General features: G+C 30.4%; 1 protein-coding gene across 6 annotated transcripts in view; it reads left to right on the top strand.

Annotated features, from left to right (window-relative positions):
• The window catches only part of LOC107442720 (A-kinase anchor protein 7), a 66,519-nt gene that overhangs the window by 5,747 nt on the left and 33,111 nt on the right, over positions 1–27,661 (top strand). For 4 of the 6 annotated variants that reach the window (XM_071187613.1, XM_043048031.2, XM_043048029.2 and 1 more), the window contains exons 2-6: positions 2,904–2,989; positions 7,897–8,033; positions 11,366–11,468; positions 14,492–14,662; positions 22,197–22,341. In XM_071187613.1, the coding sequence (XP_071043714.1) occupies positions 2,904–2,989; positions 7,897–8,033; positions 11,366–11,468; positions 14,492–14,662; positions 22,197–22,341 (642 nt within the window). The remainder of the gene's footprint in view (positions 1–2,903; positions 2,990–7,896; positions 8,034–11,365; positions 11,469–14,491; positions 14,663–22,196; positions 22,342–27,661) is intronic. The other 2 variants (XR_011638217.1, XR_011638218.1) reach the window with 1 other exon arrangement.

Here is a 27,661-nt window from a genome sequence, read left to right as displayed (position 1 = left end):
GTCCGATAACTCAATAAAGCCAAGTAAGGATCTTTAGACTTTTTGAATCTTAATTTAATTATCTTCACTGCTGCTTCAACAAAACCGTTGCTTTGAGGATATCTTGGACTTGAAGTAATGTGCTTAAAACCGTATACTTTTGCAAAGTTTTGAAACTCTGCTGTTCTAGTAACTTCAAACTGTGGTCCATTATCTGATCTTACAACATTTGGAATTCCATGTCTGGCAAAAATTGATTTGCAGTGTAAAATTACTTCTTTTGATGTTAAACTATCCAGTTTTGCCACTTCTGGATAACGTGAGTAAAAATCTGTAACTAATAAATACCATTCTGCATGGAGTTTAAATAAGTCCATAGCTACAATTTCCCATGGTCTCTGAGGAAAACTAGTTGGTTTCAAAGGTTCAGAACAGGTTAGACTATAATATGAACATAATGATTCGGTCCATTGTTAAAGTTTTTTTTTCCAATATAATTTAAAAAGTAATATTACTGATATATTTGCTATAAATCACATAACAGTATTTATTAAAAGAAATGAAATATTAATGTATATTCTCAGTAGTTTTAATTTGCTAAACCAGGTAGTTTTTCAAGTAATAATTGTCTCTTATGTGAACTGAGGAAAAATATAATTTCCAACTTTATTTTTTCAATTGGTAATTTTTATTTTCACTAAATGTTAAGTATCAATGTAATCATTTATATAATAATAGATTAGTACACAATTGTATGTCAACACATTATTTATTACCTTAAACTGTCTGGAATTTATTATTAAAGGGTTGTGTTTGCGTAAAATTTACTATTGTGGAAATTCAGCTTTTTTGCCTTTTGGCTAATCTTATCCCTGCATCTAACAATCAATGAACATTCATAATAAATATTGTAAAATTAAAAAGTAACATTAAAAAAACCTGTACTACCCTTAATGTCAGAATTTTGGTTAACTTTTTTTCCTTTGTATTTAAAATATAACAACCGATTGAGTAGAGAGAATCATTTTAAGTAAGAAAGAAACATTCATGCGAATCTTGAAAAAGTTCTTGAATCAGATTAAATAAGTCTCCTACTGGTGGCTGATTCAGCCAATCTGGTATACTTCCCATACAAGCAATCATCGAAGCTACCCTCCTTAAAATGCCCTCTTCTTGTTTCCATAGCACCAGACTGCTGCAGACTTTGTGGCGGTCAGAGTACCTATCGTAGACAAACAGTACCTGGAGGGAGAGTCACTTTCAGTCAAGCAAGAAAAAATGAAGAGAACCCAATCAGCATGCCACACCTTCATGCTTGATTGATAGCCAATGATGGGGAGAAAGTAAGAATTTATCACTTCCAGGCCCTCAACTTAATGAATGACAGGAATTTCCACTTCTTGCTTGAATCCTTCTAGTTCAAAATGGTGGAGAGAGAAATTAATATTTTCATAACAGTCAAATTTTTTTTCCTTTTCTGTAATTTAAGCAATAATTTTGTTTTCTAATATTTTGTTTTTGATTGATTAGATATCATTCTAATACTAAGACATTATTGCCCGAAAAATAATGTTTATTTCTTGCTTCTTAGATTCAGATCGTTTATTACAGTGTTCCCCAACCTCCGGTCTGTGGATCAAATGGTACCGGGCTGCCCATTTCTTTGAAACTAAATTTAAATTCCTAGGTTTATAGCTCGAATTAAAAATATCTATGTTCCATTAAAATTTTATTTATTTAAAAAAAAGAGGCCCCCCGAAGGTAGTGACATAAATTTTTTAATGTTTGTAATGTATCATTGTCACCGATTACCCCCAGATGAAACTGTCTTATTGCAAAGAAACAAGCTCAGGATTCTCATTGATTTAATGTTCTAGTAAGTTAAAATGTTAAATCCCTTTACATTTATTTTTTAGTGTAACTGTATTTTATTTTGAAGGCATCTTTAAATACAATGAAATGAAAATTAATAAATCAAAATAATCTATAATATAAGCAATCAACGTCCCCCCACCCAACGGGCCGCGGTAAAATGATCAAATATTGACAGGTCCGTGGTGATAAAAAGGTTGGGGAAAACTGGTTTATTATCTCGTTTTAAGCTTTGTTTACTTTGGGGATCTATTATACGGAAAAATCTAATATCCAGACTTCCTGAAGTCCCACCGATTCCGGATACGCAACTTTCCACTGTAATAACAATGGTGGTCAAGTGAAACATCAAATGATTTTCTTGGAAACATTTCAAAGGAAAGAAATCTGGTTCACAGCAATTGCAAATGTAAATAATACATGGTACTCTTTCTTTAGGTGTTAGGCTCGATCATTCATCAAACAACTACAACAAATTTAAGTACAATATGCAGATTCTTTTACATCCATTGAATGCTTTTGATCACTTTTACCTCAAGGAAAAAATTCTCAGAAAGTTTTTTTTTTTTTTTTTTTTACATTCTATTTCAAGGAAAGAGGGAACCTTATCATATGACTACAAAATAAAATTTTATATTTTTACAGTACTTTCTGTACACTTTCTCTTTAGCTTACTTTTCATTTAAATAAGTTTGAAAAAGAATGATTTTAAAACATCTTGAAGGAGCGTGTCCTACATTCAGGACTACCTTGACCATGGAGACCTAGGGACTACGTTCTGACTTTTGTGCAATTACGACCCTGAGTTTCAGTTTTCTACTAACATTTAACTAGGTTTTATTCACAAGTTAAAATACAGAGTAAATATCTTATACCACATTTGAAGTTTTTATTTTATTTACTATTTATTTTATTTATTTCTTTTTTTGCAGATTAACAATACCTCTTCTTTTCAGCCCTTTTGTCCTCAAAATGTGTTAATTAATGTGTCTCTGTTGTTGTGTGAAATGTGTCTCTGAGTTTTGCATACATGACTTTCTTTATTTTTTTAGTGTCTTTGGATAATATAGTTGCTTCTGGAAAGAAAACTAAGAAGCTGCCTAATTATTTTATTGCTGTTCAAGTAACTGATCAACAGGTAATTTCAGAATTATATGTTTTTATTTTTTACTTATTTATATATTTTTTATAACTGCAGTGTTGAGAAAAATGCTGATAGAAAAAAGCTAGTTTTGCTTTTCACATACTAAAAGAAACTTGGAAATAAAATCAGTTTGTATCTCTTTTCATGATCTATAAGACCTTTGCAGTTTAGTTAATTTAAAACACTTGACTTAAAAATAATATCCTCTTCATAATTTTTTACCGTAATTTTCAAGACTAAATTAAAGATTTAGTATTTCTATTACTCAGTTTAAAAATATTGTTATAGCATAAATATTGTTTCAATAAAAGAATTTTTTTAAATTTTTTTTTTTACAATGAATTTTAAGTGCACAATGCAAGAAATTTGTGGAGGAAGGCTCTATTCTGGCTTCATTTTTGAAAAATAAATGACAATGTTCGAAAGTCTCTCAGTGGCAACATAAAATGGTAAGAGTATGAATCTTATGACATTAATTTTTAAAAATCTGGATTTTAAATTTACTCTAGCAGTCAAATTTTGTTGAATTTGAAGTCTTGAGTAAATTTAGTCCAAATTTCAGAAAACTAATTTTATTTATTTAGTTTTAATTTACTAATTAATTTTATTTTATTTAGTTATTTATTTTTTTTGTTGAAAATTTTCATCTTTGTAAAATTCGAATTAAAGGTCAAAATTTCTAAAAAAAATATTTTTGTTTTGATAGAAACCTTGATATAGAACATTTCAAACTCTAGACTTCAAAGTTAAAATGTTTAAATATATATATATATATACACAGTGGAACCCCTATTTTACATTGTCCGTTTTGTATGTTATCCCGCTTCTTACGTCATTTTCTGCTGATCCGTGAAATTTACCTATGTTAAAAAATCCCGGATTTTGCTTTACGCCTTTTATGAAAATCCCGCTTGATGCGTTTTTCTACAAACAGATCAAAATAATTTTTTTATTCAATAATTCTCAGACAAACTTTTTTCTAGTTTTTTGAAAAAGAGAAACTTCTTTTTCAGCTGTATGGAGCAGTTCTTGCATTCTTTCTGTTCCGTTTTGTCCATTTGTCAATAGGGGAGGGGTGAAGTTTCCTCTCAGTCACTATCGGAAGGGTGGGGGAAGACACAATTCACTGGAACCACAAATGATGGAAGTCTGACATCTACGCCTACTCTTCTCCCCCGCTCCCTATCAACAAAAGAGAAAAAGGGGGGATTAGAGAGACAACTGTCAGTAATGATCGAGTTTCACATGTACTCCAGACGTCTTACTGACGCTGTTTATTTGTGATACGAAGATAAGTCACTTTGAATAGAGAGGTGTGGTCGTTTCTTCAATTCTCCTCCTTGAGAAATGGTTTCACCCTTTTTTCTGTGCTAGCATACCAAATGAGATTTTCAGTCGGTTTTGTTTGAGTTTGAAAGCTATAGCATTTCTTCTTACTTTCGAAACCTCAGTCATCGTGTTCTTTTCTCGGAAGAAGATGTCGAAACGAAAATGCTTTTCTCTGGCCGAAAAGGCTGGAATCGTCGAAAAAGCTAAAGAATTTCATGGCACGAAAGTTGATCTTGCTAAATCTTTGGGTATTGCTTATTCAACTTTACAAACGATTTTAAAGCAAGAAACTTCAGTAGAACTAAACGCTGAAAAACTCGGAAAATATGCCAAGAAGAGATAAACCCTTAAAACATCTCCGTATGATGAGTTAGAAAAAATTTTAATGAACTGGTTCAAGGAAGCCAGAGCAGCAAAGATTCCTATAAATGGATCCATCCTGAGAGAAAAGGCGCTTAATTGCTGAAAGGCTTAAACTCCAAGGCTTCAGTGCATCAAATGGCTGGATCGATCGATTCAAGAAAAGGAACAATTTATGCTTCAAATCTATCTGTGGCGAATCCGATAGTGTGGATATGACAACTGTGCAACAGTGGAAAGAAGAAACTCTGCCAAATTTATTAAAGGGCTATAATCCAAGTGACATATTTAATGCAGACGAGACAGGATTGTTTTTCAACCTATTGCCAAACAAGACTTTAACAATTAAAGGTGAAAATTGCCATGGAGGAAAGCTTTCAAAAATGCGCTTGACTGTTTTTGTGGAAATAAGTAGTTTCCAGTTATAAACTTTAGTGTTATAGTTTTTTTTTTTTCAGATTCGTTTCCAGGAAGGAAGTGAAGGGAATTCAAGAAACAAGCATTCAATCAATGTGACGTACGAAATCGTTATCTATAAAAGAACGAACAATTTCTTTCATGCCGGTGGAGAGGGATGAGCAGCCCACTCATCTTTTAAGTCTTTGGCCGATTGTATGAGATTGTAGATGATGATCCCTTATATATTTGTATATTCAATTAGAATTTTAGATTTAAGTTAAACATTGAAAGTAATAATAAATGTGTTCCAGTTTATTTGTGTACTTCATGATTTTTAGCATACTGTACTTTGTGAGTTAAATCCACAGTTTTGCTCTGTGCAAATGTCGATGGAAGCCAAAAGTTAACGCCTCTAGTGATCGGTAGAGCAGAGAAACCACGGTGTTTCAAAAATATCAAGAGTTTTCCTACCGATTATGCTTCAAACAAAAAAGCATAAATGACACAAGCATTATTTGAAAATTTTCTTCGAAAACTGGATAAGAAAATGAGTTTTCAAAAGCGCAACATAATTTTATTCCTAGACCAATGCACTGCTCATTTAAACCTTAAATTGAAAAACGTGCGAATAGAGTTTTTTCCAGCTAACTGTACGAGCAAACTTCAACCACTGGATTTAGGAATTATCCGATCATTTAAAGAGAGTTACCGGGAGCAACTGGTTAGAAAATCTCTAATGTTTCTTGGTTCTGGTGATTTTCATGATGCTTATAAGGCAAATATTAATGTTCTTGAGGCTCTTAATTTGATATCTTCAGCTTGGGACAGTGTCGACCGGAAGTGCATTATCAATGGATTTAATAAAGCAGGATTTTCAATATCGGAGGAGGAGGGCGCTGTTGCTTTAGAAGAAGAAAGTTGCGTGTCTGAAGTTGATCTTCCGGAAGTCGATGATGCATACATCGACTGTGGCACAGATCTCATTACTTCAGAAATCCCTTCGATAAGTCATTTAATGCCTGATTCCGATGATAGTGCTGATGAGGATGAAGATGAAATAACAGAAGACGTGCCAACGGCTGATCAAGCGACACAAAGCATTAAAACTCTAAAACAATTTTTACTTGCAAATGTAAATCAAGAAGCAAATTTGCAAAAAATTGTTAGTATTGAACGAGCTGTAAATGAAAGTGTAGCTAAAAACAAATAGCAAGTAAAGATTACTCATTTTTTCCATTAATTTAACTGGTAGGTGTAAATTTTTAAAAATATGCATAGATTTTTCTTAACCCGAATTTTACGATATTCCGCTTCGAGCGTTTTTTATCGCTAGTCCGACCAAAAACGTAAAGTCGGGGTTTCACAAGTACATATATATATATATATATACATATTTATATTTAGAAATCTTGATTTCAAATTTTTCAGACTCCAGGCTTCAAATCCTTCTGAGTTAAAAAAAAGTTTTTCAAAGAAAAAAAATTCTTTTTCTAAATTTCTACAAGGTTAATAATTTTTTTTTCTTTTTAGAAATATAGACTGAATTTTTCAGACTCTAGACTTCAAATCTTACAAAGCTGAAAATTTAAAAAAAAAAAAAAATTGGTATTTTTTAGAAATCTGGTACAGGTGATTGGACACCAAATACATGGTTGTTTAAATCCAGTCGCTCATCCATTACACACTTCTCCAACTTTGAATATCTATTAGAAAGACTATGGAATCAAAAATGTTGGCAAAATCCATGCATGGATGATGCAGTCATTCTTTGTTGCCCTGCGAGCTTTGAGTGTGATTATTTTTAAAAAGAATCGAGTCTTTTGACAGGACCATTTTCTGTACACACGATCAGGATTCAATGCAGACAGAAAAAAAATTTTCCAATGGAATCCTTTTCCCACTAGGTAATTTCAGCCCCGTCAGTTCACTGCACACATCAATCTTTTCAACTTTTCATGATGATGTGATATCTTGAGGCTCAGAGCTGTCTGATGACAGGCACAGAAATGATCAGGCTTGTATACACGTCATTTGAACAGGTCGTGTGAATTATTATTTTTTTTTTTTAAGATTTAACATTATAAACTTGAATTTTTTTCAGTAACACTTAATTGAATCAGAATTGAAAAATGGAACAATTTTCAACTTGTTTTGTAGCTTTTTAAGTTATTTATTTTTTTAAAACTTTTTCCAGGGTCTTTCAATTTCTAAGACCAAAAGATTTAATTTTGTAATTCCAGAGTCTAAATTTTGAAGTCTAAAGTTGGAAATATTCAAGAGTCCATATTTCCATTAAAAAAAAAAGTCCAGTATCCACTTTTTAAAAGTTCTAAGTCCAGACTTCTAACAAATTATTATTATTATTTAACTTTGTTGAATTTGAAGTCTAGAGTATGACAAATTCTGGGCTCCCTTGATAAATATTCCTCTGTCCACTTCCACAGTCACAGCATAATGAAATTTCACAATTACTGTCCAGATTTCAAATAAAAAAAAATTTCGAAAAATTAGGCATCTAGAGTTCAAAAAATTGTAAGTCCAGGATTCCACTAAAAGTGGCTATTTCAGGGAGTTTTAAAAAACTATTGATTGTCGTCAAATGTTTCTTCTTTTTTTAAATTTTATGAATAATATAAGTATCTGTCTTTGTGTAAGCTCTTTGATATGACTATGTGTCATTGAAATGTGAGATTGATTTTTATCTATGAGTTTGTATCTGAATATAAGTTATGCTTACAGATAAAATACTTTTCTAAATGTAAATCTCGTTTGAAAGTATAGATTCTCCATTTATTTTTTGTTTTTACCCTTAGGTTCATTATTCCGTCAAACTTATTCAAGATCATATGCTTTTACAGAATGAACAGCTTACGAAATGTATGATTGCTCGGAGTACTATGCATATTACTCTAATGGTCTTGCATATAAAAGATACTGATGATTATTCTAAGTATAAAATTATTTTACCTTTTTTTGGCATATTTTTTATTGCATTTTGATTTTGAATTACCTTTCAGAAGTTAGCTATTTAAAAACCAACATATATATAAGTTTGAACCGTAATGTTGAAAGAAGAAATTTTATTCTAATTAATTCTATGTTTATAAGATAGTGTTATGTAACTTTTAATTTATAAACAAATGTATTTGAAAAACATGTATATGCTTGTTTGAAGTATCGTAAAATATTATTTTTGATAACCTTGCTTTGCTAAAAATTACAATCAATCTCTTGCTTTTACCGAGGTATTTTTTTGTTATAATACTCAGTGGTATTTTCACAAATCTTAAACTTATATTTGGGGAAAATTAAGAATTTATTCCATAAAATTCATTTTATTTTGCCCTCTTTTTACTCAAAACTTGCAAAGTTTTTAATTTGTTTTTTAATTAGTTTAATTGATTACACATCATATCAGAAATGTCAAGTAAAGGGTTAAAATATATATCTAGCAATTTAGATAAAGAAATGGTGAAAGGTTCACTAAATTTAATATACAATTAATTTAAAATTCAGGGTTAGGCATTTTGCTTATTAAAAGGGGATTTTGCCATTACATTGGCAAAAATTGGTTGAAACCAGCAAAAGCTAATTAACTGAAAATTACTGATTGATTACATATTGTAACATAATACTTATATATTTAAATCTATTATAGGAATATCTGATTTTAATACATAATCTAAACATGAAAAATAAATTTTAAGTACAGTAGAGAACCAATTATCCGGGATGCTTGGGACCATCGCTATCCCGGATGTCTGAATTTCCCAGTTTTCTGGTTTGACCAAAAAGTGTCGTTAAACGATGTTTTATCGAACCCGAATTACAAGGAAAAAGTGTAACACATTTTAAAGTAAGAGAAAAAGAAAAGCACTCCTAAATTTAAAAAAAAAAAAAAATTTTAAAAATATGGTAGAAAAATAACATTTAAAAGAATAAAAAAAATTTTAATTTTAGACAAGAAAAACAAGTTTGAAAAATATAAAATTCTCATACTTATTTTTTAAAAATAATTACAATTCATAAATTAACTAATATGAACAAAACCAATGATTAAATAACACAGTATATTTCATACCTAATTATAAGGGGGGACCAATAAAATAAAAGGAAAACTTATTAATCTAAATAAAAACAACACTTGAAAATTATCGTACTGAAACGATAGTTAAAAAAGGCACTAGCATAAATATTAAAACCCGGAACAAGGCACGAACAATGGAATTAAAAAAAAAAACACAAGATAAAATTTATGAATAATTTATTGAGTGCGAAATTTATCGTGAAAGGAAAGAAAAAAAAACGTAGTAGAATCAGAAAAACAAAACTGCAATCTGCTTCATAAAATAATCGTATGTTTAAATTAATAAACAATTTTCCCTTTATTTTTTTTATGAAAACACGATTTTTAATTAAAACAGGTGTGATTCCACATCAAGAAAAACTTGCAAATGATACTGCACTTCCAAAGAATCAGAATTTATTAAAACGAAAAAGATTTTATTTTTATTAAGCGATGACAAATAGATAAATATATTTTTCTCTTTCATCTTCTGTTCACTGATATGCATGTGCAATGCATTTTCCCCACCCCCTCGTAAATCAAAAAGAAAACGAAATCAGCATGCCACTCCTTTGAGTTTGATTGACGGCCTAAAGGAGAAAATAAAATATTCCTCCCTTCCCTGCCTCCTCTCGATCTTCAAGGTCACGGAAGAAATTATGTTTCTCTGGGTAAATGGGGAAAATAATTCTCCCCTTCCTCACATTTTCCTCTGCTCAACTTCAAGGATGAGTCCAATTTCAGCTTTTTTTCATAATCGTTCTAGTTTAAAATGGCGGGAAAATCGAGCAAAATTTTTCCTGTTATTTGGATACCTGATAAATGGTTCTCTACTGTATTTCTATTAATTGTTAATATGTATATATATTAAAAATTAGTGCAAAAAAATTTTTTTTTCATTTGTCTTCTCTAAAATTTGAAATAGACTGTTGCAATTATTATATTAAGAGTGGTAAGTTTAGTTTACTTTAACGAGCCAGACCTATTTTCAGTATTTGATTATGTGAGAGAATAAAAAAGTTAGTTGTGTTTTATGAATTACATGTATATATGTTGTCTTGTAACATATTAATTAAAAGAAAATAATTAAAAACCTGCTCAAGAAAAGTTTAATTTGACTAAGTCTCCTGTTCTATAATTAAGATGATTAAACAATTAATAGAGTAAAGTTTAAACTCAAATAGTTAAAAGGTAACAATACTCCTTTCAGACTTACAATAAATCATAGTTCCAAGCTTATCTTTTACTCTGCAATATTGAGACAACAAAAATTTTAGGTGATGATAAAATAAGTGTACCTATTTGTAAGTTAATTTTGTGCATTTATTGTACCTTTAAAGTATTAAAAATTTGAAAACTGAATTTTAACATTTGTTTATTTTAGGGGATTTCCGTACTTACTGATATGTACAGAACTGATACTTTCCTTTTATATTAAAAGATGATTAAATGGTTAATAGTAAAGTTTAAACTTAAATAGTTAAAAGATTATCAATGACTATAAAGGTAAGCTTATCTTCCAAGCTTATCTTTTATTCTGCAATATTGAGATGACAAAAACTTTATGCAATGATAAAATAAGTATGTTTGAAAGTTAAATTTGTACATTTATTGTATTTTTAAAATATTAAAAATCTAAAAACTCAAATTTAACATTTGTTTATTTTAGAGAATTTTTGTATTTTCTGATAACTTCATATTTTGGAATGATTAAATTTTTAAATTTGAACTTTTTTTTAATTAGAAATAATGTTATTTTTCAAGAAGAAATTGAATTTCACCATTTTTGCTCTAATTTCATAAAAAAAAAGCTTAATTTTACCAGGATGATTTCTACCACAGTTTTTCCCATCCTTTGCAAAAACTTGCCTATCGTGCTAAAAGTACATAATGATGATTTGACAAAGAAAGAAAAAAAATGTTCAGACTGGTTAAAGAAGCAAAAGTAACAGGCTTGCTTTTGAGTAAGTTAGAGCAAGAAAAAAAATCCTTCTACGATAAGAGATCTAAAGCAGTTCCTGAGAGTTGGTAGTGATAACTCCTGTTCTTGTGTGAAACCTGTTAGTTAACAAAGCATACTCCACACACTTCATAGTTAATAAGGGAATAAATGCATAAATCTTACCAAAAAAAATGTAGTCGGATAAGTTAGAAATTAACAAATTCAGATAATATTTGAATATAAAATTCAACTTCTTTTTTTTTTGTTATTTCAGAGCCATTAAAGCACTAAGTGCAGTTTATCAAGAATACAATAGTATTATTAGTAATGAGCCTGTGAGGTTGGAATTCTGTGGTCTTGGCCATTTTCAAAATAGAGTGAGTTACAAGGCATTAATTTCTGATATCTTTTATGTCTTCGAAAGTAGTTTTAAAAAATTAGCACACTCAAAATAAATAAGTAAGTAAAATAAAATAAAAATTTGAGCAAAAGAAATTCTTTTATAATTTTTTAATCCTGAAAGTTCAATTTTCAAGTTCTAATCTCCTTGTAGCTTTTAATTATCTTCTTTATATGCATTGTAGAAACGTATTCTGTTTAATTATATAATGGTTAAATCTAAGTTAAATATAGATAAAAAATATTACATTTGCGATTCCATAGAATTCAATGTTATTCTAACACTTTTTAGGAGTCAAAGGTGGTACTTTTTTGATCAATTAATGGGAAATCAAAATTTTGCTATTTTCAAATCTTGAGCAATGAATTGTTAAAATTTTTGTGCTTTTAATACATTGTAATGCTACTGCAAAATCTGCAAACGACCACCCACACATTTGCACTGCTAGCCTGAAACGTGTTTGTATTAGGTTAATCAGTAAGAATGAACCTTTTGAGGCTGTCATAGTAATTTACCCCATTGTATACCTCCCAATGCAATGAAATTTCTGTAGTTTCAGAAAATATTTTTCATAGTGGCAATAAGGTAATATATTAACATTTTAATAAATTACTATTAAAAGAATTTTGCTCCTCTCTAATATAAACAATTTAAACTGATATATACTCAAATACTGATATACTTTTGCACACTCAAATGTCTGATATGCAAATTTTATGCTCTTAAATTTTGACAAAGCTTTATAGAAATTCTATTTTGTTTTAAAAAATTTTCCTTTAATTCATTTTCTCTGGAAAAATATTTTGCCAGAACCTTAGTAACTACTACTTAATTTTTACTTACTTAATTTTACATAGTGAAATCTCTTTTTGAGAAATGAAAGAGGTTAAAAAAAAAAAGAAAAAAATGCCTGCCAAACTGTTTTGATAATATATTTTGTTTGGAGATATTTTTACTTAAAAAGAACGAAAACTTTACTTCTGTCCTGAAATAAAAATTAATTTTAAGACTTTTTTCATATAAATGAATTTCAGAAAATTGAATTAATGATTTAAAAAAAAAATTGCTGACAGTTTCTTGGGGGGTTAAACCCTAAAAACCTTATCCTGGGTGCACAGCTGCATACTGGAGTTAGAATTTATTGAGTGTGATTGGTGAACTTGCTGCTCTCTATAAAACTTTGAAAATCATGGAATAAAACTTGATTCATCTCTTCAGATTTCTTTTTTGATTTTTGAGTTTAATTTGGATTTTTGAGCAGGATTTGTCTTTTAAAGCAACAAATGCTGAAAACTTTGAATAAAGTTTTAAAGAGAATAACTCTTATAGCTTTTTTACAAAAGACAAAATACTAATATCCTACATCTATTCAAAACTCTGTTTTGAAAATTTTCCTTTTCAATGGCATCAGTTACAGCTATTAAGGGATATTAGACTTGAAATTAACAATTTACGACACTGCAGTGTGCTGCAGCGTACACATTAAATACCCATTTCCTATAAAATTAATAAAGATATTTATTTCTATTTTTTATGAGATTTTTTGTAGAGTTTGATTTTAAAAAATTTTCTTTTTATTTGTATAAAAAGTACATATTGAGTACATTTGACTAATTCATGTAAATTCTGTACCAGGCGAGCTGAGTATTTTTCAAAGATTATCCACTATTATAAGTATAGCATGCAGATTAAGTTGATTAAAATGATAAGTTTTGTCTTGTTTTTATGTGACAGTGCTAAGCATTAATTGTCAGATTATACATTTTTCAAAGAACTGTTTTGTCCTTAAAAAGTATTGTAGTTTATTTTTAGGATTTTTTTATGGGGAGAAAGAATCATGTTTTCTATTCAGTTATCGATTAATTAATGTTACCATTTCTTAGAAGTCATTTGTCAGATTTCAATATCATTCTGTTTTACCTTTTTCTTTCTTTCTTTCTTCCTTTTTTTTGTAATTTCTTGCATAAATATTAATTTGATCCCCAACATAAATAGTTTTTCTTAATTTCTAACAAAGCTTCTAAAAATTATCATGGAGAACTTTTTATATACTTTTTAGTAATTAAAATTATTCCATAAAGAAATTCCTATTCATAATATAGTGAAGCCAGAAACTCCAGGAAAGATATCCTCCATGCAGCGACCTCCTCTATTTATGACCAATTTTGGGAGGCACAGAATTTTTTCCATAAACGCTGTGTTGAAAATAACTCTAGGAGAGACCATCAAAACCTCTCCCAATGACCAGGCAAACCTTTGCACTAAATGAGGAAAAGGTCAAATAGGAAAACAGGAAGAAATTTCAAAGCAAAAAAATATTAACAGAACAAATAAGTAGATTAAAATGTATTCAAAATATTTGTGTGAGGCTGTTATTTAAAGAGCTTTTTATGATGATCTCTGAAAGAGGTCTACAACCTCATGTTACAATCAGAGTGAACTAAAGACGATGCTATCAATGATTTATTTTTAAAGTTGAAAGTTAAATTGGAAAAAAAAAGTTGTTTTAGAAAAACTAAGCATTTGACAACAAACCTTTTCTAATCTTTTGAAGCTGATCTTTATGATATAAAAGTAAATGCAAACTTAAGCAAAAAACATAATAGTTGATAATAAATTTATTTGAAATAGTTCTATTGTTTATAATTGTTAAATTTGTTTTTACACATAATTATATCAGTAGGGGTCATTATCATTCAAACCGAATTTTATTCATTGATCTGGTTTTCATGACACCAACACATGTGGCATTTAAGCACCATGAAAATGACACTGGCTAAAATTAAAATCATTTGTAGAAAATCATGCACTTTCGATAACATTTTAAAGTCAATAGAGGTAGCCCCTAAGAATGACCCACCTCCATTAGTGACCATTTTACTGTGGAAACAAAAGTGGTCTCTCCCGAGAGGTTTCACTGTATTTCATATTTGATGTATGAAAGGAGTTTCCATCTTTACTTTATTATGATAGTTCAAACATCCTCTCTTTTTTTAAAAGGTTTTGTATGTAAAACTGGAAAAAAATAACTCATATCAGCTACTATGTGATCTGGCAAAGAAGGTTTGCATTCATTTAGAGAAAGTTGGACTTTTTTCCACTGATAAGAGAAAAGAATTTACACCTCACTTGACTATTGCCAAACTTGATTTGAAAAAGAAATCTTCAAGGGTAATTATCTTATTTTTTTATTTAAAGTTAAATTAGTACCTTGATTATTGCTTTTAAAAAATAGACCTTCAAGTCTGAAGAAGTTAGGCATAAACAGCAACACTTTTTTAATCCAATGAAGCCAAAATGTTTATCAGTACAGTACTATATATAGTACAGTAATCCTAATGTACCCCCAGAAAACTTAGACAAAAAGAAAACAAATGAACACCCCTCTATTTCTTTCAACTAGCTCATTAAGTGAAGAACACCTACCTATAATTCAGTTACCTTAGTGGTGTATGAGAAAATCCTTGCAATCTTCTGATTCTTCAATTTTTGATAATAGAAGCTCTGTTTTCATTATCAGAAAACACAGTCTTTGCAGAACACCTTTTATTCATCCGAAACTTTTTCAATTTTAAAGTAGTTGTAAGTTATTTCTTCTCCAATTCTGTTGCTACAGAAAATTTATAAATACCGTATTTTTCGGCGAAAGCGCCGCACATCGATAAAATTGAAATTTTAAAAAAAAAAGTTATTGTAAGCGCCGCTCCGGCGCAAGCGCCGCAATGGCGCTAAACCGGGCATATCAGCATCCTTTTAGAAGAGACCTTTAAATTACCATTTAGAATATCTGTATAATNCAAAAGTGCTCCTTTCTCAACAATCTTTCACCAAGAGAAAGGCGGTATATTATTTTTAGTTTAAAATGTACAGAGGAATCTTGTTCATTCATTTAAGAACTTTGATAAATAACTGTCATTACTAAGTATATATTTAATCACAAGTTTGAAAAAATAGAACAGTAATAAACATTTCTTTAGAATATTGCCTTAATTTTCAAATAGATAAGTTTGTCTGTAAACAGTTTTGTCAAACTTAAAAATGAAATATAAATTTCAGATGTGATGCTCAGATGCGATGGCTATGGGAATAGAGTGTTTTCCTTCCAATGAGGTGAACCAGGTTTGAATCCCAGCCATGGCTAGTCTATACGAATTCCGCATCCGGCTTGCACTGACTTGATGACACAAAATATCGTCAGTGGTAGACGGATCATGGGTTAACATCCCTTTGCCGTCAGGCTAACCTGCATTACAAATCTACATAGTTGAAATTACAAATCTACATAGTTGAACATTAGTAGTCGTAAACCTGAAAATTGGGTCAACTGTTCAACAACGGTTATAAAAATTAAAAAAAGTTTTTATAAATATGTTTAAGGTTATTTTAAATTCTAGCGTACATATATTCCACTTTGCTCCAAATTGGAGCATAGGGATTCTGTCATAGCTTTCCCCCTCTCACTATTTGTGGCCAGATATTTTGCCCCTCTCCATGTTTTTCCTGTTGTTTTTAATTCGCTTACAATTTTCCTGTGCCATGTATTTTTAGGTCTTCCTCATTTTCTATTGCCCTGAGGGTTCCAATAAAAAACTTGGTGTACTTAAAATTTTTCAAGTTTACGTAGAGCATGACCAATCCATTTCCATTACGTTATTTTTTTATTTCCTGATCAATCTGTTTCTGTTTTGCTTTTCTAAGGATTTCTGCATTAAAAATTTTATGGAACCACTTGATACGCTATATTCTTGTTAAACAGTTGTTAATAAATACTTGAAGTTTTTCATATTATTTTTATTGCAGTGCCATGCCTCAGATCGATATACTAGGACAGATTTAACATTAGTATTGAAAATTCTAACTTTTGTTGTGTTTTTGTTTTTTTTTAGAATTTATTGCTATTCCAAATTCATTATTACTTTGGGCTTTGTTTAATCTATTTAATATTTCTTCATCAGTTCCTCCTTTGTTGTTAATTATACTTCCAAGATACATAAAACTGCAAACCTATTCTAGACTATTATTTTCTAAGAATATGGCATTTAATTGTTTAGGATTAATTTTCCAAATATTAGTTTTATTTTGTTTGATAATAAACTCTGTTTGTTGTTGCTATTCATCCTCCTGGTGTAAGAAAGCCTACACCAGGTCCAAAGAACCACGTCGCCTTAGAATATTGAAACTCTTCTGCTCAACCAACAGCAGCCTCCAGAAGACTCCTAAGCGATTAGGAAGGTGAGTAGGACTAGCAGGAAAAGAACAGGAGCAAGGAGAAAAAATCTTCCCTATTCTGAAATTTCATGCATTTCAAGTGACCGCTTCTGAACCTTGCCAAGGCCGATTGTAGAGCCTTAGGGCCACTGCATAACAGAGACAGGCCCTGAGTCTTTGTAGATTACCAGTTGAAAGTAAATTACTTTTGTGGAGTGAGTGGATTTCCGAAGGAGTTAGCTCAACAGAGTTGGCGATCGGTAAATCAAAACCATTTCTAGCAACAGTATCTGCAATCTTATTACTGTACTCCCCAACCTGCAAAGTAATGCACTGGAGGCATACTGATTTCCTCAGGCCTAGCTCAGAAAGAAGTACTAGAAAATCCTGGTCAGGTTTATCATATATTTTTGGCCAACGTTTTAGGTATTGGATGGCACTTTTACCGTCAGTCAAAATCCAAATACTACTATAATCAGTAGTAAGTGCAAACTCAAGAGCGCTCCCAATAGCAATAATTTCTGACCTAGAAACTGAACAAAATTCAGGTTTACGGATATAATATTTTATTTCCTCCTTGGAGTTGCTGATGAAAACACCACTCCCAACTCTACCATCTTCAAATCTGTGTAGCCAAGGCTTCAGAAGGGATATTACAGTAGAGAACCGATTATCCGGAACGATCGTGACCATCGCGATTCCGGATAACTGATTTTTCCGGTTTTCTGAATCGCTACAAAATACCGTTTTTTTAATGTTTATAAAACGAAACTAAAAAATTATTTTGAAATAGTTTTGGAAATAATAAAAAATGATAAATAATAATACACTTAAGTTTAAATAAGGAAAGAAATTATGAAATAAAAATTATATACAGGCTTATATATGTTATGAATGTTATTATTAACATTAATAACATATATAAGCTATTTGTGCTAATGTGAGATTCGTCTACAAAGGGCTTTTGATCCGTCCTCTAAATCAGTTCTTTCGTCAAGTCGATATGCCGTGCGCTCTAAATAACAAAATGGGCTCAAAATCTTGCAGGAAAAAAAATTTCTTTTAATGGAAGAAAATTAATTTCCGGTTATCTGGTTTTCCGGTTTTCTGATTTCCGGATAAGAGGTTCTGCACTGTATTAATGACTTCTAGAGTCAACTAGTTTAGGAGTTCAGAATGATCATCCTGCTTACTTGCACGGGATTTCAAATCCTCGTTGAAACTGATGTTCTCAAATTATGCTGTAGGTGACAACTAAAAGTAAACAATGGAATAATTTTAAAATTCATAAAACCATGTTTCTCCCCATGATCAAGTGGTGTATCTCTCTTTAAATGCTTTTCCAATTAAAAATATATTTTTTTAAAATTACGCCCGCCATTGTCTTCTCAGACATAAGGCGTCTTGCAGTCCCATACAATAGTGAAGTAGCTCCAGAAAATGAGAGGGCACGAAAGTCATCACAGGAACGAATGTCAAGAAGAGAGGAGCAATCAAATCGATGCTCCCCAGTCATAAGTGAAGTGTTACAGAGCACACAAAGAGGTGAATTGACCAGGTTAACTTTACAGGGGTCTGTCTAGTTTTTTTTTTTGAGAGATACCTATTTTGTGAAAATGTAGACATAATTTGTGAAAATTAAGAATTATATTAAAAAATCAACACAAAAACATGGTAAAAATATGGATTTTTCGTTTCTTACGGGATGCAAAAATAAAATTTTAAGAAAAAGTATTTTGTGAAACTACCGTTTTTCCTTAAGTTGAATTTGTGAAGGTACCGCTAAACGGTAGTAAATTTGGCCTGGACAGGCACCTGCTTTAAATTGATGGGCCTGCAAGTAGTCATGTCCAGTAATTATTCTAAGACAAGTAGCTCCCTCGGCCCTGGAAAGGAGGGAAAGATGAGAGCGCTGCTGGCCATCAAGAAGGGTAGCCCAGAATTTTCCATCAGCTAAGTCCCTAAGAGCAGATATTGCTCTGTGTCTGAATTTACTCTTAGGAAGCCGCCTTGCATTTCTAAGAGGAACTGGGTGAGAAGGTGGATGTAATGCTGAAGCCTCTCTAGCCAACATGTCAGCCCATTCATTTCCGTAGAGGCCATAATGGCCAGGGATCCATTGGAAGACTACCTCTCTTCCAAAACAAAGAAGAGAGTCGATTCGTTGTTTACACTCAGATTCAAGTTCAGGGGGTATAAATTATATGCAGAAATGGTCTGAATCGCAGCCTGAGAATCGACAAAGATAACAATGTTTTGTTCAGATGGTTCACCAATAGCTGTAATAGCCATAAGGATTGCAAACATTTCTCCATCAAAATTATCTGCCCAAGTGTCAAGAGGTTCTCTAAGGCTGAAATATTTGGAGTAAGCGCTGGCTCCAGCTCTTCCAGTTGAAAAAGTGGCGTATCCATTTCTGACAAGCGTATCTCTCGTGTATAGTGGCCAGAGCAATAGGATACAACTCAGTCTGATGGAAGTCCGATTTCCAGACAGGCTGTACCAAGTCAAATCTAGCAGTGGCATATCTCAAAAGGCCTGTAAAAGCAGGCGGCCTATAGATGCAAAGTTTGGAGTTGGAGACCTCAAAGATCTCTGCAAGTCTCTGGTACTCAAAAAGAAAAGAATGTTGAGATTTAAGTCTAGTTTGAGGAAGAATGTAATATTGCCAAAAGTGCTCCTTTCTCAACAATCTTTCACCAAGAGAAAGGGCAGCATAAGTTCGTCTGTCAGATAAATTATAAATTTCTGTCTGTAGCTGCATGGCAGGAATAGGGGATGAAATAGCAGAACCAGTGATGAGTCTTAGTGCTTTATTTTGAACCAAATTGAGCTTTGATAACTCACTGTCCGAGGCAGTAGCAAGGATTTCTGAACCATAGTCCAATATTGGTTTAATGTAAGAAGAACAATTTAAAATATAGTTAGTAGTCTTATTACAATCACCAGGGCTCATAAAATTATTAAAATATTCAACAGAATTTATCTTAAATATCATAGTTAAAGGTAAAATGTCAACCTTGTAAAGAACCACTTTACTTGGGCAGTTGTCCCCCCTCTAGTCTTGCAGTCAGCCTCATGGTGGCGAGGGGGTGTTCCTGGGCGGAACGGACTAAATATGTTGGGAGTGTATTCTACTGGTAGGGTCATTCAAGTCTTGAACGCCGTTCCATTATGCTCAGCTAATGACTGTATGCAAATTTCGAGGTTTAGTCAGTCTTCAGCTCTCATGGTTTCTCAATCAAATGAAGCAGCATATTACCCTTAGCCATGGACCAGTCAAAATGACCTTGTTTTCTTTGCCTCTACGTTTAAAATGTTTATCTTTGTTTATGTGTCTTAAGGGGTGTTGGTCAGTAAACATGAGTCATCTGCAAATCAAGAACAGAAAGATATTCAGCAAGGTTGCATCTTACACTCATTTTATCCGCTAATACTCTCTTCGTAATCCAGTCAATAGCAATTAAAAAGATTGTTGGAAGGAGTATGCAACCCTGTCCGACACTAAAATCAACCTTGAACGATTCTGATTGTTGGCTGGCATGGATAACTGGTATATTGTAATTTTTATATATATTTCTGATTATGTTTGCAAAACATGTGGGAATTCCATAGTACTTCAGCAGTTTCCTGAGTATTTCTCTGTGCAAACTGTCAAAAGCCTTTTCAAAATCTTTGAAATTTAACCCCTTAACTGCCGCGGGCGTATATATACGTCTCGGCAAGACGATGCATTAACTGCCGCAGGCGTATATATACGCTTTCCCGAAGTACGATGCTTTGCATTGCGTTGCTATAAATAGAACTACACCCCCTACTTCAGAATGCAGTAAAATGGCCTTGAAAGTGTTTGCTTTGCGAATGTATTACTAATTTCGGAGGAGGGGGAATGGAAAAAGGATGTTATGGAAAAGTGATATCGTATTAATCGCTTGTGTGTATTTATTTGAGTAAGGTAGGGTTTATTCTTTTTTCGCTTTCGTTTCCCGTATGTATTTGGTGCTTTTTATTCTTTCCATCAACGTCTTCAAAGAAAAATGCATCGCGAAAATGTGCTGTTTGTTCAAGAAAAAATATTCGTCGTGAATCCCGCTATCAGTGCGATGAATGTGATGTTGGTTTATGTGTCCAACCATGTTTCAGGAGTTATCATACAACAGCTAAGTTTTAACATCTTTTATATAGTATTTTTATTATTTAATTTAAATTTTGTATTTTATTTCCTTCCTTTTTCTTGTAAAAGTAAACTGTTTTTAAATTGCAAAGCGTGCATCATTTTCCCCCACCAAAACACCGTGTAAGAAAGTGCACTTGAGCGAAAAACGGTGGCACTGGGGAGTGAATCACGTTAATTTTACTCGGCAGTTAAGGGGTTAAGTATATTTTTGATTCCCATTCAATAGATTGTTGGACTATTATCCTTAATGTCGCAATGTGGTTGACACATGATCTATTAGCTCTGAAAACTGCTTGCATTGGTCACAGGCTTTTGACAATTTCATTCTTTCCAGCACTATTGTAGTGAAAATTTTGCTACATACATTTAACAAAGTGATTCCTCTCCGGTTGTCACATATCGTCAAATCACCTTTTTTTGGTAGTTTTATCTGTAGACCTCCCACTCCCCCCAGTCATTAGGCTACTCTTCGTTTTTCATGATTTTATTTAACAGGTCAGTTAAAGCTTTGATTGTAGTTTTTAAACTTTCCTTGAAAAGTTCACCAGGTAGGTTATCGCTGCCAGCAGCTTTCCAATGTTTTAGAAATTTTATTGCTTACCTCACCTCAAGCTGAGCTATTGGACCTGTCTCTATGTCTAATTGCCTGGTTGCATCTGCTGTAATGTCTTCCAAAACAGCAGGATTTGGTCTATTTAAGGTTTCCTTAAAATGAACAAACCACCTTTTGGTTTGATCTTCTTTTGATGTAGGTTTTAAACCTTGTTTGTCCTTCTAATTGGCTTTCACAACCAGGATTCATACTAACTGGAAAGGACATATTTGATAAAAGGCTTTCATTCACTTCAGAGAGATGGGTCTGCATGATTTCAGTTTCTGTAACAAGTGGATTCTTACAAGATAGGGTTGTTAACCCTATGCTCAACCCTAACCTGAAGAGTGTTACTCTTAGATGGTGTCTCACCACTGACCTGTCCAGTTTGGGAGGCCCAACCAGTAGCTACGCTACCACCAGCATAGCTTAGTAGGTCCTTGACCCACGCAAGCGAATTCACCAAGACAAAACGCCACCCATTCACCAAACGGCGGGTTAAATTCTAAAAATATTCATTATTTCTAGTTATTTTTTTAAAATTCAAACAGTAATATTAGATATTTTGTTTCATTATTCACTTAATGTATTTATTTATTTTTTTCTGTTGAATTTTAAGGGGGATTGTTTTTACTGAAGATATACAAAAAAGTTTACCTGTCCCATACTACTTATATATATATNATATATATATATATAAAGAAAATTAAAGTCTTTTATCTTTTTAGAAAATCAAAAAAATTAATCCATTATGGTATGAAGACTTTGCTGATTTATACTTAGGTTGTGATACGATTAAAAGTCTTCAGTTACTGAAAATGCAAGGCCGAAAAACAACTTTAGGTTATTATTCTGGAGATGAATTGTTCTTCTGTAAGTATTGTCATTATGTATAAGTTTATGAAAAGTTCAAGATGAACTTATATATAAGTTTAAAATGAAGATAAAACAAAGGAAAATTACAGATTAATGAAAAAAGGGGGGAAAAGAAAATTAATAATGAAAATAACAAAAACTGGGGAGGGGGGAATCCGAAAAAAAGGATAGAATTCTTTTAAAAAATGTAGAAAATAAAAGATATAATCTTTTCATCAGCCTACACGATTATATCCGCAAAAAGAGTGCTTTCCAATATTGTATCAATATAGCCAAAGCAAAATATATCAATACAATAGTGTGAGGAACACCAAAAAAAGGTTTTACAGAAATTAAGACAAATAAAATAGAATACAATAAGTAAAAATAACACATAAAAATAGAAAATAGAATATAAAGAAAAAACAGAATATAACATAATCTATAAAGCGAGTAGCCAAATCAAATGAACTTATATGAACGGGAAATTTTTCATGTATGATTTAAAATATTTTCGTAACATGATTGCCAGATTGCAAAATATGAAAACAAAAGCGCAAATTGAGATAGAGGCATAACTAGAAGAGTTTTGTTTTAGTGTGCATTCTTACTGCATTACGGAAGTGCGTTTGATTTGTTAGTTACCAAGGATGGGCCCGAAAATGGAGGTGCGCAAGGTAATATTATACTGGATAATTTAAAGAAGTTGACTATAAGTAATTTTAGAAAATAAATATTTATTTAAGAAAAAAAATAAAAACATGAATTGCCTGTTTTGCACATAATTTTAGCCACGGATTTGCCCGAAATGGATTTGCGCATGGAAAAATTATCTAAATTAACAAAGAAATCTTTTTAGTAAATAATTTTAGCCACGGATTTGCCCGAAATGGATTTGCGCATGTAAAAAATGTATAAATTAACAACAAAATTTATTAGTAAATAATTTTAGCCACGAATTTGCCCAAAATGGATTTGCACATGGGAAAATTGTGTAAATTAATAAAGAAATTTTTGAGTAAATCATTTTAACCACGGATTTGGCCAAAATGAATTTGCACATGGAAAAATTATACAAATTAACAAAGAAAATTTTAGTAAATACTTTTGGCCATGGATTTACCCGAAATGGATTTGTACATGGGAAAATTATATAAATTAACAAAGAAAAATTTTTGTATATATGTCTACAATAATATACGATTGACTCAATGATTTTATATAGAATTTTATTTCTTTAATTGGGTATCCATTGTTATTTATCAAATTTTGAAAGAGTTTATCGATTTTTTTTTGGATAAATAAATATTCATTCATTTCATTGTAAGTGGTATTTAAATAGATGCTCCTAGAAACATTAGAATTCCAAGTAATAAATGTATTTACATTAAAATTAAAATCATTTCTTTTATCGTATAAATCAACAAAGCAGATATCTTCTTTTATAATACCCAAATCTGAAAAATTGAAATTAATATTATCATCATGATTACAAAGCAAGATTAATTCCTCGGGGTAAATACCATTTAATAAAATAGTATAATCTTGAAAATTAAAGATTATTAAGTCATCAATATATCTGAAAACAAATTTAATGCTAGGAGCATAATTTTTTTCATAATAATGCAGAAATAAGTTAGCTGAGAGAGTTGAATAATTAGATCCTTGTGGTATTCCATCAATTAGAAGAAAAATATCCTTTCCATTGTAAAGATAATTATTAAAAAGACAAAAATTATTCAGAATTTCCCAATAATCAAAATCGTAACAAAGGATATTTTTAAAATCATAGTAATAATTTGAAAGGACATTTTTTAATTTGGAAAGGGGAATGCTATTGTTTAGTTAGATAAGTATTAGATCCACATGTGATAGTTCTAAATTTTACAGGAATTTTATGAAATTTAGGACTGATAATTAAGTAAGGAAATTGTATATTACTAATTTTAATTTTTAGTCTCTTATATAAAGCTAAAATTTTTTTAATGACATTATTATTGAAATTACTAAGTTTAAAATTTTTACTATTTTTTAATTCCATATTTAAAAGTTCAATATAGAATTTTTTACAGAAGATTGCATCATTATTGTTAGCTTTGTCTATGGGAGTAATTACAAAATTTTTTTGAAGTTGCTTAATTTATTGAACAATATTAGAAAAATTTGTTGAATTGTTATTGTTATTTAAATTATCCTTATTATTGAAAACAAAGTTTTTAAAGTAAGTATTTTAGAATTTTATTGATTGATATATGGTAAATGGGTCTAAATTTTGTGCCTTTTATCATCAAATTCCTAAGTTCTAAGTTTTCTATAATATTTAAATCACCAGTAATAATATGTTTATGATGTTTATCAACAAAATCAAAATATTTCTCTTCCTCACAGTGACATTCAAAATCGAATATATTAATCCGCCCTAAATTTTTGCTTATATCATAATTAAATATAGTTCTACCGAGAGATTTATTATATTTAAAGCTTTTAATTATGTTAAAATCTTTTAATGGAAATAAAGTTTTAAAATTTTCAAAAATATTATGGAATTTGATCTTATCGAAAATAGGATTTTGAAAGTTAATAACGAAATATAAATTATCTAAATTTTTCTGTTTAGTTGGCGAAATTTTACTCATTTTGGCTTTTATAAAATCGAAGCAAAGAATTTTGAAATGTAAATTAATAAAAGAAAAGTTAATAATTAGATCGTAGAACTTATATACATCATAATTCTTAAGGGAGAAAACAAAATCTTTAATTGTTTTAATATTATAATGTTTATTAAAATCTTTTTCCATATTAGAAAGAAAATTTATATTTAATTTGTCACTATTAAGAGAGTTTCTATTACTACTTGATCCCCGTTTACCTCGATTTTTACCCTTATCTTTAATATGAAAAAGTGAATAAGTTGAGGAGTTATTAAAGTTAATCTGTGTATGTTGGAAGGTATCGTTTAGCCCATATGGCAAAATTGTTTTGTATAAAAGCATGTAGTAGTTTTCTTTTTGTAGTCTTAAATCTAAATCTTCTACAATATCTAGAATATTAATTTTGACACTGTTATTTATGTACTCTAAAATGATTCAATTCCAGGTTATTGATAGTTTTATTACTGCTTATATCTGAACGGTGTTGATTAATTCGAATATTAAGTGAGTTACTGGTTTGTCCAACTTATTTCATATTACAGAAACAACAGGTTAAGATATAAATGAAATTTTTAATTTTACAAAAAGATTTGAAGCTATCGTTATAAAGAAATATTTTTTACCAGGCGGTAAATTGTTATAATTGTTTATATCCATAAAAATTGGCTCATAGAGCAACGTCCTAAAGACATGAAATTGGAAAAAAGAAATCAAGACGAAAACAGAAGGAAAACGAAAGAAAGTTCATCGTAGATAATATTAAGCACTAAAGCTGCATTAAATATAATCACTAATACATAACATAATAAATAAATACAAAAAAATACGAAGAAAATTAAGAAAAACAATAAGTTTCACTTATTGTGCATAAGCTGCAAGTTAATAGATCTCATAAAATAAGTTCAAAATGAAGATAAAACAAAGGAAAATTACAGATGAATAAAAAAAGGGGGAAAAGAAATTTAATAATGAAAATAACAAAACCNACCCGGGGGGGGGGGGGGGGAATCCGAAGAAAAGGACAGAATTCTTTTAAAAAATCTGGAAAATAAAATATATAATCTTTTCGTCAACCCACACAATTATATCCACAAAAAAGAGTGCTTTCTAATATTGTATCAAAAATAGGAAATAAAATATAAAGAAAACACAGAATAAAACATAATCTATAAAGCGAGTAGCGAAATCAAATGAACTTACATGAGCGGGAAATTTTTCAACAATGATTTAAAATATTTTCGTAACATGATTATTTACTAAAAAGTTCCTTTACTAAAAAACTCCTTTGTTAATTTATATAATTTTTCCATGTGCAAATCCATTTCGGGCAAATCCATGGCTAAAATTATTTACTAAATAATTTCTTTATTAATTTATAAAATTTTTCCATGAGCAAATTCATTTTGGGCAAATCTGTGACTAAAATTATTTACTAAAAAAAATTTTTCTTTGTTAATTTATACAATTTTTCCATGTGCAAATCTATTTCGGGCAAATTCGTGGCTAAAATTATTTATTAAAAAGATTTCTTTGTTAATTTATATAATTTTTCCATGTGCAAATCCATTTCTAAAATTTAGTGCAAAACAGGCAATCCATGTTTCTTTCTCTTTTCTATTTTCTATATTTTTTTTCTTAAATAAATATTTATTTTCTAAAATCCATTTGCCCGAATAGTCAACTTTAAATTATTCAGTATAATATTACCTTGAGGACATCCATTTTCGGGCCCATCCTTGGTAACTAACAAATCAAACGCACTTCAGTAATGCAGTAAGAACGCACTTTAAAACAAAACTCTTCTAGTTACGCCTCTATCTCAATATGCGCTTTTGTTTTCATATCTTGCAATCTGGCAATCATGTTACAAAATTATTCTGTGTTTTCTTTATATTTTATTTTCTATTTTTACGTGTTATTTTTTACTTATTGTATTCTATTTTATTTTTTGTAATTTTTGAAAAAAAAATTTTTTGAGTGCTCCTCACACTATTATGTTGATATATTTTGCTTTGGCTATATTGATACAATATAAGGAAGCACTCTTTTTTGCGGATATAATCGTGTGGGCAGATGAAAAGATTATATATTTAATTTTCTGGATTTTTTAAAGGAATTATATCCTTTTTTTTTCGGATTCCCCCCCCCCAGTTTTTGTTATTTTTATTATTAATTTTCTTCCCCCCACTTTTCATTAATCTGTAATTTTCCTTTGTTTTATCTTCATTTTAAACTTATTTTATGAGTTCTATTTACTTGCAGCTTATCCATCAATAAATGAAACTTATTGTTTTTCTTAATTTTCTTCATGTTTTTTCCTATTTATTTATTATGTTATATANTTTAGAGCAAAAAAACGTTTTTTCAAAACATTTTATTTCCGTTTCAAGTGGTAGTCTCGAATTAGTTAAAAAAAAAAAACATTAATATTTGGGTTGTTTTTAACGTAAAAATGACCGCTTTTTGCCTTTATTTTGACTAAGGTGAATTTCGTAACCAATTTTTCACGTTTTTTTAACCAAGCAGGTTTATTTTTTTACGTATTTTTTTTCAACAAACTATTTACGTTTATTTTTGGTTCTATAAATTCGTTTTTTTCACCATGAATATTTACGTGTTTTTAACGCTTATTTTTATTAAAATAACGTACATTTTACGTTATTTTAACCAAAATACAAACGTATTTT

This window comes from Parasteatoda tepidariorum, chromosome X1, assembly GCF_043381705.1.
Source record: "Parasteatoda tepidariorum isolate YZ-2023 chromosome X1, CAS_Ptep_4.0, whole genome shotgun sequence".
NCBI lineage: Eukaryota > Metazoa > Arthropoda > Arachnida > Araneae > Theridiidae > Parasteatoda > Parasteatoda tepidariorum.
Note: the sequence above shows the minus strand (reverse complement) of the source record. Positions and strands in the feature narration are given on the sequence as shown.